At 32.3% G+C, this 12,698-nt stretch overlaps 1 protein-coding gene and 1 long non-coding RNA gene across 2 annotated transcripts; one reads left to right on the top strand and one right to left on the bottom strand.

The window, feature by feature from the left end:
• Positions 1–1,721: 1,721 nt before the first annotated feature.
• On the top strand, positions 1,722–5,423 carry LOC142608676 (phosphatidylinositol 4-phosphate 5-kinase 9-like). The gene is made up of 6 exons (XM_075780371.1): positions 1,722–1,919; positions 2,699–2,809; positions 3,079–3,266; positions 3,702–3,856; positions 4,603–4,768; positions 5,150–5,423. The coding sequence occupies exons 1-6, from the start codon at positions 1,722–1,724 to the stop codon at positions 5,421–5,423; spliced, it is 1,092 nt and encodes a 363-aa protein (XP_075636486.1).
• A 6,302-nt stretch (positions 5,424–11,725) lies between these two features.
• LOC142609663 (uncharacterized) lies at positions 11,726–12,446 on the bottom strand. Its single transcript, XR_012839648.1, has 3 exons — positions 12,366–12,446; positions 12,128–12,258; positions 11,726–11,838 (listed from the first exon to the last, which is right to left on the bottom strand). It is a non-coding gene; the product is annotated as an uncharacterized LOC142609663 (long non-coding RNA).
• Between the last annotated feature and the right edge of the window lie 252 nt (positions 12,447–12,698).

A 12,698-nucleotide genomic window follows, 5' to 3' on the forward strand; every position in this document is an offset into this window, starting at 1 on the left:
AATATCATAAAATTATCTGTGCATCGCACGGGCAACTTACTAGTTATACATAAATATGACCAAAAAACATGTGCACACATATATTCAAGAACAAAAAAAATGAAGTTGACAATTACATTGAAAGGTTGCATGCTACAAGTTTGCACCACCAGACTAATTCCAATCAACAATTGTAAAATAGAAATAAATAAATAAAAATCGATTCTAATTAGCGTAACAATATCTCAATTCTCACATGCACCAATTGTTCAATACAAAATGAGGGGACATGTAGAGTGAAGCACTAATTGTTCCAAGTTTGGTGTTTTTTCTTGTAAGAATCAATATCAGCAACAAATAAGAGTATCCTCGAAATCTTCACAATTAAAGACCAAGATGAGCAGAACTAGAACATAAGCTGCTAACATTAATTTTATGATTTTTTTTAGGGAATCATAACCCAATCAAGTCTTGAATTATGTTTGCTTACAATGGGACAAGATAATGACTTCGAAATACTATGATCTTCTAGGTCAAAAATATAAATATACCTATCAGAACACTTTGTAAAATAGATTGAGTTTTTTCTTATTCCCTTTTGTCTTGCAAAGCAGGATATAGCCTTATGTTTTAAACCGTAAGGCTGAGAAAGAAAGATAGTCTGCCCTCTTATGTTGTTCACTTGCACCCACATTTGACTTGAAAAATCCAATCGAAAAATGGAAAAACCAAGAATCTTGTTAAACTTCCATCCACCCCTCATCTTTTGAATAAATAAGAGCTCACCACTAGATTCTACAAGATAATCAACTATTTCTGTAGGTAACGGCATAGGAAGGTTTTTGCTTGTAAATTTTGTAAAATGAAGACTTGAATTCACAAATTCAGCGGTAAACAATTCATTGGGTTCTTCAGAAACAATTGTCAAAAAGTAAACCTTCCCTCTAACCATTGTAGCTGTAGGTATCCACATCAACCTACCTTCCAAATCAAATTCAAACACTTGTTCACTAAATTTCTTATCTCCTGGTTGACAAAAATAGAATGTCAAACCATCGATGAACATTACATGACAATCATGGATGGATCCACTTTCTGGTGAAGATAGAATACAAATATCCGTTCTAATAGTAGATTCCAAACGTGGGAGCTGCACCACATCTTTAGAAGTAAGATTCAAAAGGCAAAGATCCATTGAGTCAAGATCTTTCAACACCAACCATTCCTTTGTGCTAGTGCATATTGATTTATTACGCATTTCAGGAATTGTCATTGACTTGAAATGATTGTCCGATATGTTAACCAAAGTCTGTCTTTCTTGATTTTTCCCATCACAAATTATAAGCCAAGGATATGGTTGAGGAATAATAGGAGAAAAATTCGTAACTTCCATTTTCAAGCCTCTGAGTACAAGGGAGAGAGAAAAAAAATTAAGCAAATTACAATATGAAAAACTCGAGTTCAATGAAAATGTGAAGTACCATGTGAAGTACTCGAATTCATGGAACTTGAGTTCCACTTGAATTTTTTCAAGGAACTCAAGTTCCTTGAACTTGAGTACTTCACATGGAAATTGAGTTCCAAATTTTTTTTTTCTTTTTAATTTCAATTTAGTATAACTCAATGGTCCAAAAATCAAGTTTTAAATTGAAACTCGATTTTTAGAAAATCGAGTTTTAAAACAGGGTCATTTTCCTAATTAGTTTTAGAAATAGGGCAAAATGCTGGATATTTTTAAAAAAATGGCAAAAGCTCATTTTCTCCCAGAATTTCATATATTAGCTTACAAATCACAGCATTTATTTTTGCTGGACCAAGGGATGATATTCGATGGAGGAAGTGCAATGCAACCCTCAAATTTCATGGCATCCATCGTTCACTTAGGTAGCCCTCCTTGTTGTGGGTTTATTGTGACCAGTGAGGCTGCAGATGCTACTGGAGTATAGACTTGCATGAAATCAAAATTGAGTTTTGGAGGGACTGAATGGCCCATTCACTTCATAAATTCTACATTTAGTCTCTTTAGCTGTTTGGATGGTCTCTCCATGCCTCCTAGTTTTATTTTATATATATATATATATATATATATATATATATATATATATATATAGATAGATAGATAGATATATGTATGTATTTCCTGTGTAGGTGGATTGTGCAACCTTTAGTGCTTTCAAACAATCGTACTAATCAATTGAGAAGGGCGGGGGGGACCAAGGTGACTTATTTATGTATGAACAACAAAGATGTCTGAAATGAAAACCTCTAGGATTTTTAGTATTTCTTTGTTATTCATACATAAATAAGTCACCTTGGGATATATATTTTCTCTTTTGTGCTTTATTGTAACAATTCTTAGAAAAAATTGGCATGTGTTGATATTTCCAATGCATGATTGACATGGTTCCAAAGGGCTAGAGGCGAGTCCAAAGGTCTCTTCTTTAGAAAGTTTCCTTACGTTATCAAAAAAAAAAAATGATTAACATGGTTCCAATATACTAAAAGAAAGCTTGAGTAATTAATACAACTTTAAATTTCAGGAGCTTATAGGACCTATTTTTGTGTGCTTGTGAATCATGTAAAAGAACTCCATACTCAACCAGGAATGTAGTTCTGAAGAATCTGAACCATGATACGTCTGCTATAATTGAAGTTTTATATATGTTCTCTTTCTCATCATATACCTCTAAATTCTACTGACTGGAGTTTTGATGTATAGGTTCTTCTAAGAATGCTTCCAGATTATCATTATCATGTGAGGACGTATGAAAACACGCTTATTACAAAAAATTTTGGCCTTCACAGAATCATACCTTCTAGTGGTCAAAAGGTAAGCAGCACAATGAAGCACTAATCTGTTCTAGAGGTATTTTTCCATGTATTTCAATGTCATAGCCATTATTTGTTACTTCTTAATATTTATGATACAGGTTTGAACTTCATTGAAATTTTCTGAGCCGTAGGGCCATAGTACTGTGTTTTAGATCTGACTGTGCTATGATTTGTATCATGCTTTGGTTCATTAAGCCTTCTGCAAGAATGTGAGATGCCTTCTATTCACAAGAAGCTAATATTTGTAGTTTATTTCCTACCTTGCAGTTTTGCTTTGTAGTAATGGGAAATATGTTCTGCACAGAGTTGAGGATCCATCAAAGATATGATTTGAAAGGTTCATCCCTTGGACGTTCAGCAGACAAGGTTGAAATTGATGAGAACACAATACTCAAAGATTTGGATCTAAACTATCAATATTATTTGGAACCCTCTTGGCGAGAGGCTTTATTGAAGTAAGTTGTACTTTCATAGCTCCCATGTAATTTCCTTTCCTACTTGGGGGTTAGCATATCCAAGGCTGTGAATTGTTAATCTTTACCCGATGTGGTAAATGAATATATGAAGATCCCAAGTAAATAATATTTTTATCCATAAAAAGTTGACTATAATAATTTGTGTGGATGCCATATTTGTGTGAAAACTTTTGAGGTTCCAAATTGTATAATCTTTTGCCTAATAACAAGTAAAAGTTGGTTTTAGCTGGCACACAAGTACCAAGCTTCAAATGTAAAAGTTCATATCCTCAACTGCTGATTTTACCCCTAATTTTGTTGTTTTAAATGATAGGATTTGAATTGTGGCATTCATCTCATGCTGGCTGTATTTCTTATTGTTATAACAGATATTGACAGCACTTTCCTATCTATGTGACTTTTTTTTGTATGCAGCGAGATTGAGATTGACAGTAAGTTTTTGGAAGCACAGCACATTATGGATTACAGCCTTTTGTTAAGTATGCATTATCGAGCCCCTCAACACCTGCGCTCTCTTATGTTCTACCAAGGTATAACGGCAGATGGATTGGCAATGCTTGCAGAAGAAGGTGCGACTTATGTTCAAAATTGGTGCTCCACCATATTCTGTTCATGAAATTTTAGGAAGAATACTGATTCAGTTGTCTGGTGTCTTTTTATGGTTAGAAGATCAGTAGGAAACAAAATGTGTAAAAACATGAGAGTATGTAGGACTTTTATGACAGAAGCTAGCGTCAGCAGTTAACCTTTTTGGTAAGTGGTGTCTGGGGTTAGTTTGTAGGTAGTGCGATGCATATGCAGTGAAGTAATAAGTAATGAGAAAGGTTTTGTTTGAGCTATTTTGAACTGAAAATAAACCAACACATTTGAGTATTGTTTTATGGTCTTAATCAAGTCCATGTAATTCAGTGATAGTGGTATTTTAGGAATTCCCATTTCTCATGGGATTGGCAGTTTATTTGTTGAAGGCTACATAACACCCAAGTAAATAGGCCAGGTTCCAATTTGAAAACTTAGGACCCTCCTTATTTAACATTGACAGCAAATTGGTTTTTGTCCTTCTTGGTTATTTTTATGTGTGTTGACATAATGTTTTTTTATTTTTTTCCTGTTTTAATGTCTATTTCGCTTTAACGTCTTTTACCAGTGAGGATTTGAACTGTATATTTTGCATGTGGTACATGAACCCCACCCATTAGACTTGTAGCACCCACTCATTCTGATTTAACCTGGTCATCATCACTTGTCTATAACTTGCATAGCTGCACTGTTCATTAGTACAGAAGACTAATATGGTGGTTATGTTTCAATTCAGACCCTCTAGAGAATGAGATCTCCAATTACCCACAAAGCCTTGTTTTGGTCCCCCGTGGAACAGATGATAATAGTGTTGTTGTTGGCCCTCACATCAGGGGTAGCCGATTACGAGCATCAGCTGCTGGTGATGAGGAAGTCGATCTTCTTTTACCTGGTACAGCAAGGTATGATTTCATGGAACGCCTAAAGCATGTTGTCGTTGCGGCCAATGGGTCTTTTATTTTGGGCAAGTGACCAATATGTCATATGAAAATCTTTCTTTGCTGTTTGGCCAGTATTGTAGATGAACTCATATAAGTTATATAAAATGTACCCTTGAAGAAAATTAGGAATGCCCTAGAGCTCTAGATGGTTGACTTTGTATAATATTTGCAAGCTTGATCCATGCTATCACAAGAAAGATGATCCATTTTAGAATGTCTTTAATCTAAGGATTTAGGCAGCTCAAGTACATAGGAGAATGAGAGAAGGCTTTTTTGTACAATGCCTACTACTGTATGTCTGAAGCATTGGAGTTCTAATTTTCTTTGCAACTTTTTAAGCAGGCTCCAAATCCAGCTTGGTGTGAACATGCCAGCAAGGGCAGAGCTGATTCCAGGGAAAGAGGAAACCCAAATGTTTCATGAGGCAGATGATGTTTTTCTGTACCTTGGTATCATTGATATTTTGCAAGATTACAACATGAGTAAGAAGATTGAACATGCATATAAATCTCTTCAGTTTGATTCCTTTTCCATCTTTGCCGTAGACCCTACATTCTACTCGCAGCGCTTCTTGGGATTCATTCAAAAGGTGTTCCCCCTGAATTCCATAAGTTAAAATTTTACATTCTACTCGCAGTGCTTCTTGGAATTCATTCAAAAGGCGTTCACCCCGAATTCCACAAGTTGAAATTTTGGTCAACGTATTCAACATACTACTTGTGGGAGTGCTTGTGATCATTCTTGTCAAGGGTGATGGTGGAAGAAGTGTCAGTTTGTCTTGTAAGTATTGTTAAATAGGTAAAGTAAGCTCATTTTAGCCTATCTAAATTTCGTTGATAGAATAGTTTGATTTTATGTTCTCATGGTTATTTGGTTTTCTCTCGGAGCACATCCAGTTTTCAATTCTTTTATATTATGGCAGTCTTTCATTCAGGCATCTAGTGTTCACACATATGAGTTCATGATGTGTTGAAAAATAAAAATAAAAAGAGCTTATGGATGAGAAATCAAAGAGCGTTTTATTATTATTATCTTTTTTTAGACGAACCAAGGATAAGAAATCAAGGACCATTTTAGATAAGAACGCTCTGCTATATTTTTATTGCAAAAACTATGTTTGGACTTTTTAAAAAAAATTATTCCAATTATGTTTGGACTTCTTGCCGAGCAAGAGAACGTGTCCGCATCAAGTATCAATATTATTAACTTGATGGTGGACAGGGGAGTGCATGGGTTGGGTGGGTGTTTTTCAACCCAACCCGTCCTTCTTAGGTTGAAAAATTCTCAGCTCAATTCAATCCAATTCATTACATATATAGAAATCAACTAAACCCAACTTATAAGGTTTGGGTAGATGGGTTGTGCACTTGTAGTTACATTTTTCATGTATTATAGAAAAATTTGGACTTTCATAAACTTTTTAAGCGTTTGTTTCTCAATAAATCATAATAACTCACATGACATGCCTAAATTATTTTCCAAATTTCAAATTCGTCAAAATTAATTCTAATAAATACCAAAATAAATTAAACCAAAAAAGATTAATGTAATGATAGTAAAAGAAATTAATATATATGGTGGATTGGATTGCGTTAGATGGGTTGGAGAAATGATCAATTCGAACTCAGCTTAACTTGAGCCTTAAAATAAAATTAAAATCCAAATAAGTCCACTAACCCAAGGTGTTGAGTTGGCTTGAGCTGGTCAAGTTGAATTTGCATGGGTTAATTTTGTCGGGTTGGTAGGTTTGATAGACACCCTTAGTCAAGGGGTGGCAAAAGGAGAAAATTCCTTTAGAGCTTGTTTAATTCGAGTGATTTGCAGGAGGATAGAAAAAAAGTGATTTTTTGTATTGTTTAAATGGGAAAGAAAAGAGAGATTTTATCTTTATCCAAAATTTACATGAGCAAATACCATTGTTTTTTTTAAAAATTTTTATTTTAGAGAAACAATACCGACATTTTTTATTTTTGGGATTTTTCTCCCTTCATTTTTTAATATTTTATTTGAACCAATTTAATTAATCACATTTTTTATATAAAATATATAAAAATAAATTAAGAAATAAGTTAAGATAAAGTAATTATTGTATTGTGTCACTTTAATAATGTATCTAATTATTTTTTATATACTATGTTGTTGATGCATAAGAGTAAATTCATACAAATTATATTTTCCATCTTTTCCTTTTTTTTTCTTCAACTAAATAAATGAGTTCCTTTTTCCATAAAAAAAAAATTTAAATGAATTTTTTATTCCTCCACCTTTTTACTCCTTTAACTAAGCAAAATGGGAGAAAATTAAAATATCTTATATCCCTCTACTTTGCATCACTTCCACATTTTCTATGCTATCACATTTTTACCCTCCAAATAATGGAGAATGGACACTCGGGTTGCACAGTGCGTTCACAACTTCACATTCAACACATTGGATTCCTAGTTCGACCAACGCTTGTGGCTCCAATCCAGTATAATTTGTTTTTTGGTTGTTGTTTGGGTGGGACCGTGGGGGTGAGGTTTTAAATTTTTGTGTTTCAATAAATAAATAAATAAATAAATATATATATATATATATATATATATATATATATATATATATATATATATATTTTCGAGAAGCAGGTAAATAAAAGGATTTTAGTATTGAGTCTATTAGAAATCCCGAAACCAGTGGTTCTTAATGGGGATTGATAGAAATTATAGGAGAACGGTAGGAAAATTGACTTAATTTGAGGTAGTCATCTTCCATAGAAAAAGAAAGAGATTCACTAATACACTAAGCAATAAGTTGGTTTATTCTTCAATTATAGAAATATGATTACAAGTAGGTATTTACAGAACCACAAAACTATTTTATTGGCCCACATGGCCTTATCCTAATGGTCCTATTATTCTCCATGTGCATTAATAATTTCAACGTGTGTTAAATGCGATTAACATGTTTGGAATTATAACTAACTAAATAAATCCCCATGGAACAATTATTATCCATATACTTATAGCATTCCTAACAAGATCACTAGCAATATTTTTTTTTATAAAATTTTTAACAACAAAATTTAAGTAATAGGTTGTTAGTTGTTATTAGTTGTTATTGATTCACAATTTTAATGGTGGGTTCAAATTTGAAATAATAGCAGCTTATCATCTAAGATTTGTTGTAAAAATGTTGATAATGGAGCGCTCCTTATTTATTTTAACCTAAAATGAATCTCTTTCACTAGAGTGAAGTCAAAGTTTGGGGACCACATTGCATATTGATACATCTAGGAGTGTGCACAAGTTAAGATGAGGGATTTCTTCAATTCAACTCATCATGGTTAGGTTCAAAAAATACCTAACCCAACCCACATGGAACAAGCTGCATTGGGTTGGATAGTATTTTAAAAAAAAAAAAAACTAAGTATTAAAACAACATATTTGTAAGATAATAACACAAATAACAATAGATTTATAACCTTATTTGTGTTGGTTTGATACACTAATCAAACCTGACCATAACACAAGACCAACACAAATAATGACAAATTTATAACCTTACATACTTTAGCATGGTACCAACTCCCCACAGAAACTATTTGATTATTGCATTAAACCCACACAAATAATCTTATATTGAAAAGAAATGAGAAAATAGGTTAGGGTTTAATTTTTTATCAAGGGATAGGGGGAAAAGGTAAGTAAAAAAAAAACCATATAATTTATATTAATATACATATTAAATATAAACGAGTCAGAATGGGTTAAACAGATTTGTGAATCTGTTGACGGGCGCCCAACCTAACTCACTATATATATATATATATATATTAGGCAATCCAACCCAACGCACCAACTCCTAAAAACTAACCAAACTCATTGGATTGGATCGATTTTAGTGAATAGTTGGATTTGCTACATACCCTTAGATTAAAAGTAGAGAAAATTTTAAAACACATACATACATACTCACACACACGATAATGAGTATACACAATCCTTATCATTTTTATAAATTTCAATGAGTATACACAAATTGCTTACCTGGCAATCAAAATGAACAAAGCAAAAATTCTTCATCATCATAATCATCATCATCATCATCATCATCATTATTATTATTATTATTATTATTATTATTATTCTTCTTTTTTGAGTATTATGCCTCCCTAACTTTAAATATCCTCCATTTTTTTTTTTTTTTTTTCATTTTTCCTTTCGTTTAGCATTTAGAGTTTAAATCAAGCATTGACGAAGGGATTAGAAACCTAACAACAACAACAGCTCAGTCCCAAATTGAAATATATATATATATATATATATATCCAAGATAAAATTGCTTTTTGAGTACTATCGCCCCCAAATAAATCTCTATGGTGTAGTTTTTTTTTTTTTTTTTCTCATTTTAATTTGAGTCTAAATCAAGATGAGTAATTTGAAACTTAACAACAGCTAATAAATCTTAGTCTCAAATAAAATTAAAATAAAATCTCCAAGAGGAAATTGTTTTTATTAAAAACTCAGCATTTGAACTCAATTGCTATAGTTTACCAATTTAGAGCATCAACAATGGTAGTGCAAAAAATTTAGCAATTTAGCACCACAAACAACTACTTTATCTATTTTACCATCTACTTTACAAAATACCTAATATTAGTAGTTTTATTTTAGCATTTAACACAATAAAATAATATATCTATTGCAATAAACAACAATCACCATCTTCTAAAAAAAAACCACCACCACCAACACAATAAATTAATATATCTTTTAATAAAAAAAAAAAAAAAAAAAATATATATATATATATATATATATATATATATATATATATATATATATATATATATATATATATATATATATATTACCATCTTAGCTATTGTGCACAACCACTTTGGATGTGCACTACAGCTCAACAACAACAACAAAAATATGGTTTTTGCTCCACTGATACATTAGCCTTTTGTTCCACTTTTGTTATATTTAGTTGCTAAATTTAACATTTTACCTATTTGCCTCCACCAATACTAAGAGAGGAAAATACTAAAAAGGAGAACCATAATTCTAGTATAAATATTTTTTTGGGGTTAAAAGATGGAAACTTTTTTTTTTTTGGTGGTAAAAAAGATGGACATTTTGTTGTTGTTGTCAATTCTTTTTTCTTTTTTCTTTTCTTTTTTTTTTTGTTGGGGGCGGGGAACTGTTATTTTTGGTGTCTAACATTTTAAAAATCTGTAAAATACACATTCGTTGAGAAATTTATTTATTTATTAAAAAATGGGGTTCCCACACTACAAGAAATTTAACTATTTTCAACGGTCGAAACCATCGAAAAAAGTACTAAAACTCGTCGAAAAAAGTATTTTCGACGATTGAAATGACTGTAGAGAATCGTTATTAAAAACCATGTCGAGAACACTTTTCTACAGCCTATACAACCGTTGAAAAAAGTGTTACACATTTATCAACGGTTAATAAACGTCGAAATAAGTATTTTCTTTAAAAAAAAAATTTGGATGGACTCTTTCCCTATAATCAAAATTTAATAACCTGATTCAAAATATAAATGTAAAGACAATTGTGCAATTCCAAATTGAATTTCAACAGCCTATCAACTACATTTATAACACAATGAAGCAAACTGTACAAATTACTCCCAATAGATCCTAGGCCTAAAGCCAAAATTACTCCCCAACCAAACTAGTAGAACAAGAGCTGAGACACCACACACCAGCCACATGTACATTTATTTAATTACCTTATCCATTGTATTTGATAAGGAATTCTCTCCTCTCCATTACAGCACAATGTACACGCAGAAGCCATGGCCTTTTTTCGCACTTTTTAGAGCTTTTCCCCAGCACGTGTCATTACTTCTCCGTATGCAATCTTAAGCCTCTCATCTTCGTTCTTCAATGCTTCATTTTAAGCTGTATGAAAACAGTCATACAAAGTGCATTGCCACTTAGTAACTTCTCTTGCTATTTTATATAGATCAGATAACACTAAATAATAGATGGCTAGAAGTCAAAAGTAGATGGGTAAGATCCTCTGCACCTATTAGATTAGCAATATGAGGTAATAGTGGACAAAAAAGGGGCCAAATTAAGTACCCATAAAAGCAATTTATTGCATTGGTATACAACATGGATCAACACCAAAGTTGCTTCATTTTTTATAGGTATCAAAAGGGAAATAGCATAGAACTAGTTTTGGCACTTTTATAACATTGAGCATCAAATAGAGATAATAAGCAGTGGAATTACTAAATATTCAAGAAAAAGGTACGTAAAAAAGAGAACATGGATTGACCTATAGCATGAAAAGACAAGGACATGCCCATTAATTTTTTTTTTTAAAGTTCTAAAAAGAAAAATTTGGAAGCAAAATTGTTTTGAAAGTCAGTACCTTTCGTTTAGTTCGATGGCCATAAAATTAATATTGGAAAAAATATTTTCCACTTTTCTTTGTGGCTGATCTTAGCTATCTTAGAGCATAACATAAGTTATGACTTCTGATTCCATGAAAAAGAGAAATAGTTCACTATAGTATTTCCATCTTTTTAGTTTTGCACCAAGGATTGGGTTCACTTGGTCACAGAAACATGGATGGTTTAAAGAGTCTGAACCCCCTCCCCCTTCCCAATGTGATCTATTTAAAGAGAACACTAATAGATAGAAGCTAGTCTCCAAAGAATAATGATTGATCGCCCCAAGGTCCCACCCAAACAACCCAAAGTTATAGATTGTATATAACTCCATCAGTGGAATAATCTTTCCCTATTTGGCACTCTCTTCCAATAAACATATCTTTGATCTGCCCTAGGACAGAGTCCAACAATTGAGATTGAACACTATATGTGAAATTTAGGTACTTAGTCTGATGTGTAATTGGTTTCAAATTATGAAGTTAAGAAACAAAATAAATAACTCACCTCATTGGGAATGAAATTAGGATAGACACCATTCCATAAGGGGGGCACTCTGACGTCATTACTAGTCCTTTGAAAGGTGAATTAGATAATGTTACATGTGCATGGTTCCCCATCTGCAAAGCAGAGCATAGTGAACATAAATAATAAATTGTTGGTAGTTTTAAAACTTTAATGCTGATGCAATGTATGTTATTTAGCATATGTGGTGAAGATTAAAACAGGTTAGCTATATTTGCTACAGCGAGCAAAGGCCTAAGGGTGACTGTTAAGTCCTTCAACTAAAATAACCGAATTTAGTTTTTGAGCTTACTTGAAATCATTAAGTACATCACAAAATTTGGCTTTCTCACATGTAACAAAAAACAAGAAAATTAAAAAAAATAAGCTAAGCTAAAAATTTACCCTAGAACCCCTTCCATTTTGCACATTGTATGAGTCAAAGTGGAACTAAAGGCATCCCTCATTCTCCTTAGAACCATTACCAAGTGAAGGAGGAGACATCCCCTAATTTAGATGGAGATTGTGGTTGTCACCTGCACCAAGTCACATTCACAGACATTTCAACAACTACAAATTTCTTTTAAGTTTCACAGACAACAAAGAAAATTAATATATGCAAAAAAATTATAGGAATACCCACATGTTTTGCAAGGAAGCTTGTTTAAGTCATCCCTGGACATGCTTGTACTTCCAATGCGGCCTCTCTCAACCACAAACGATGAAATTAAAAAAAAAAAAAAAAATATATATATATATATATATATATATATATATATATATATATATATATATATATATATATATGGTAATAGGGTGATGCATGACACAAGTTGCTGCTTTGACAGTTTGTCTAAGTTTATAGTTAATGGTCTTTGGATGTGGCCTACGGACAAGTCAGAAAGCTTTGAACAAAATCAATATAAACTTTGTGAAGTGCAAATTGACGGTGAGGATAGAGAAGATTGGGTGTTTG

The sequence above is a fragment of the Castanea sativa genome, chromosome 9 (assembly GCF_040712315.1).
Source record: "Castanea sativa cultivar Marrone di Chiusa Pesio chromosome 9, ASM4071231v1".
Taxonomy (NCBI): Eukaryota; Viridiplantae; Streptophyta; class Magnoliopsida; order Fagales; family Fagaceae; genus Castanea; species Castanea sativa.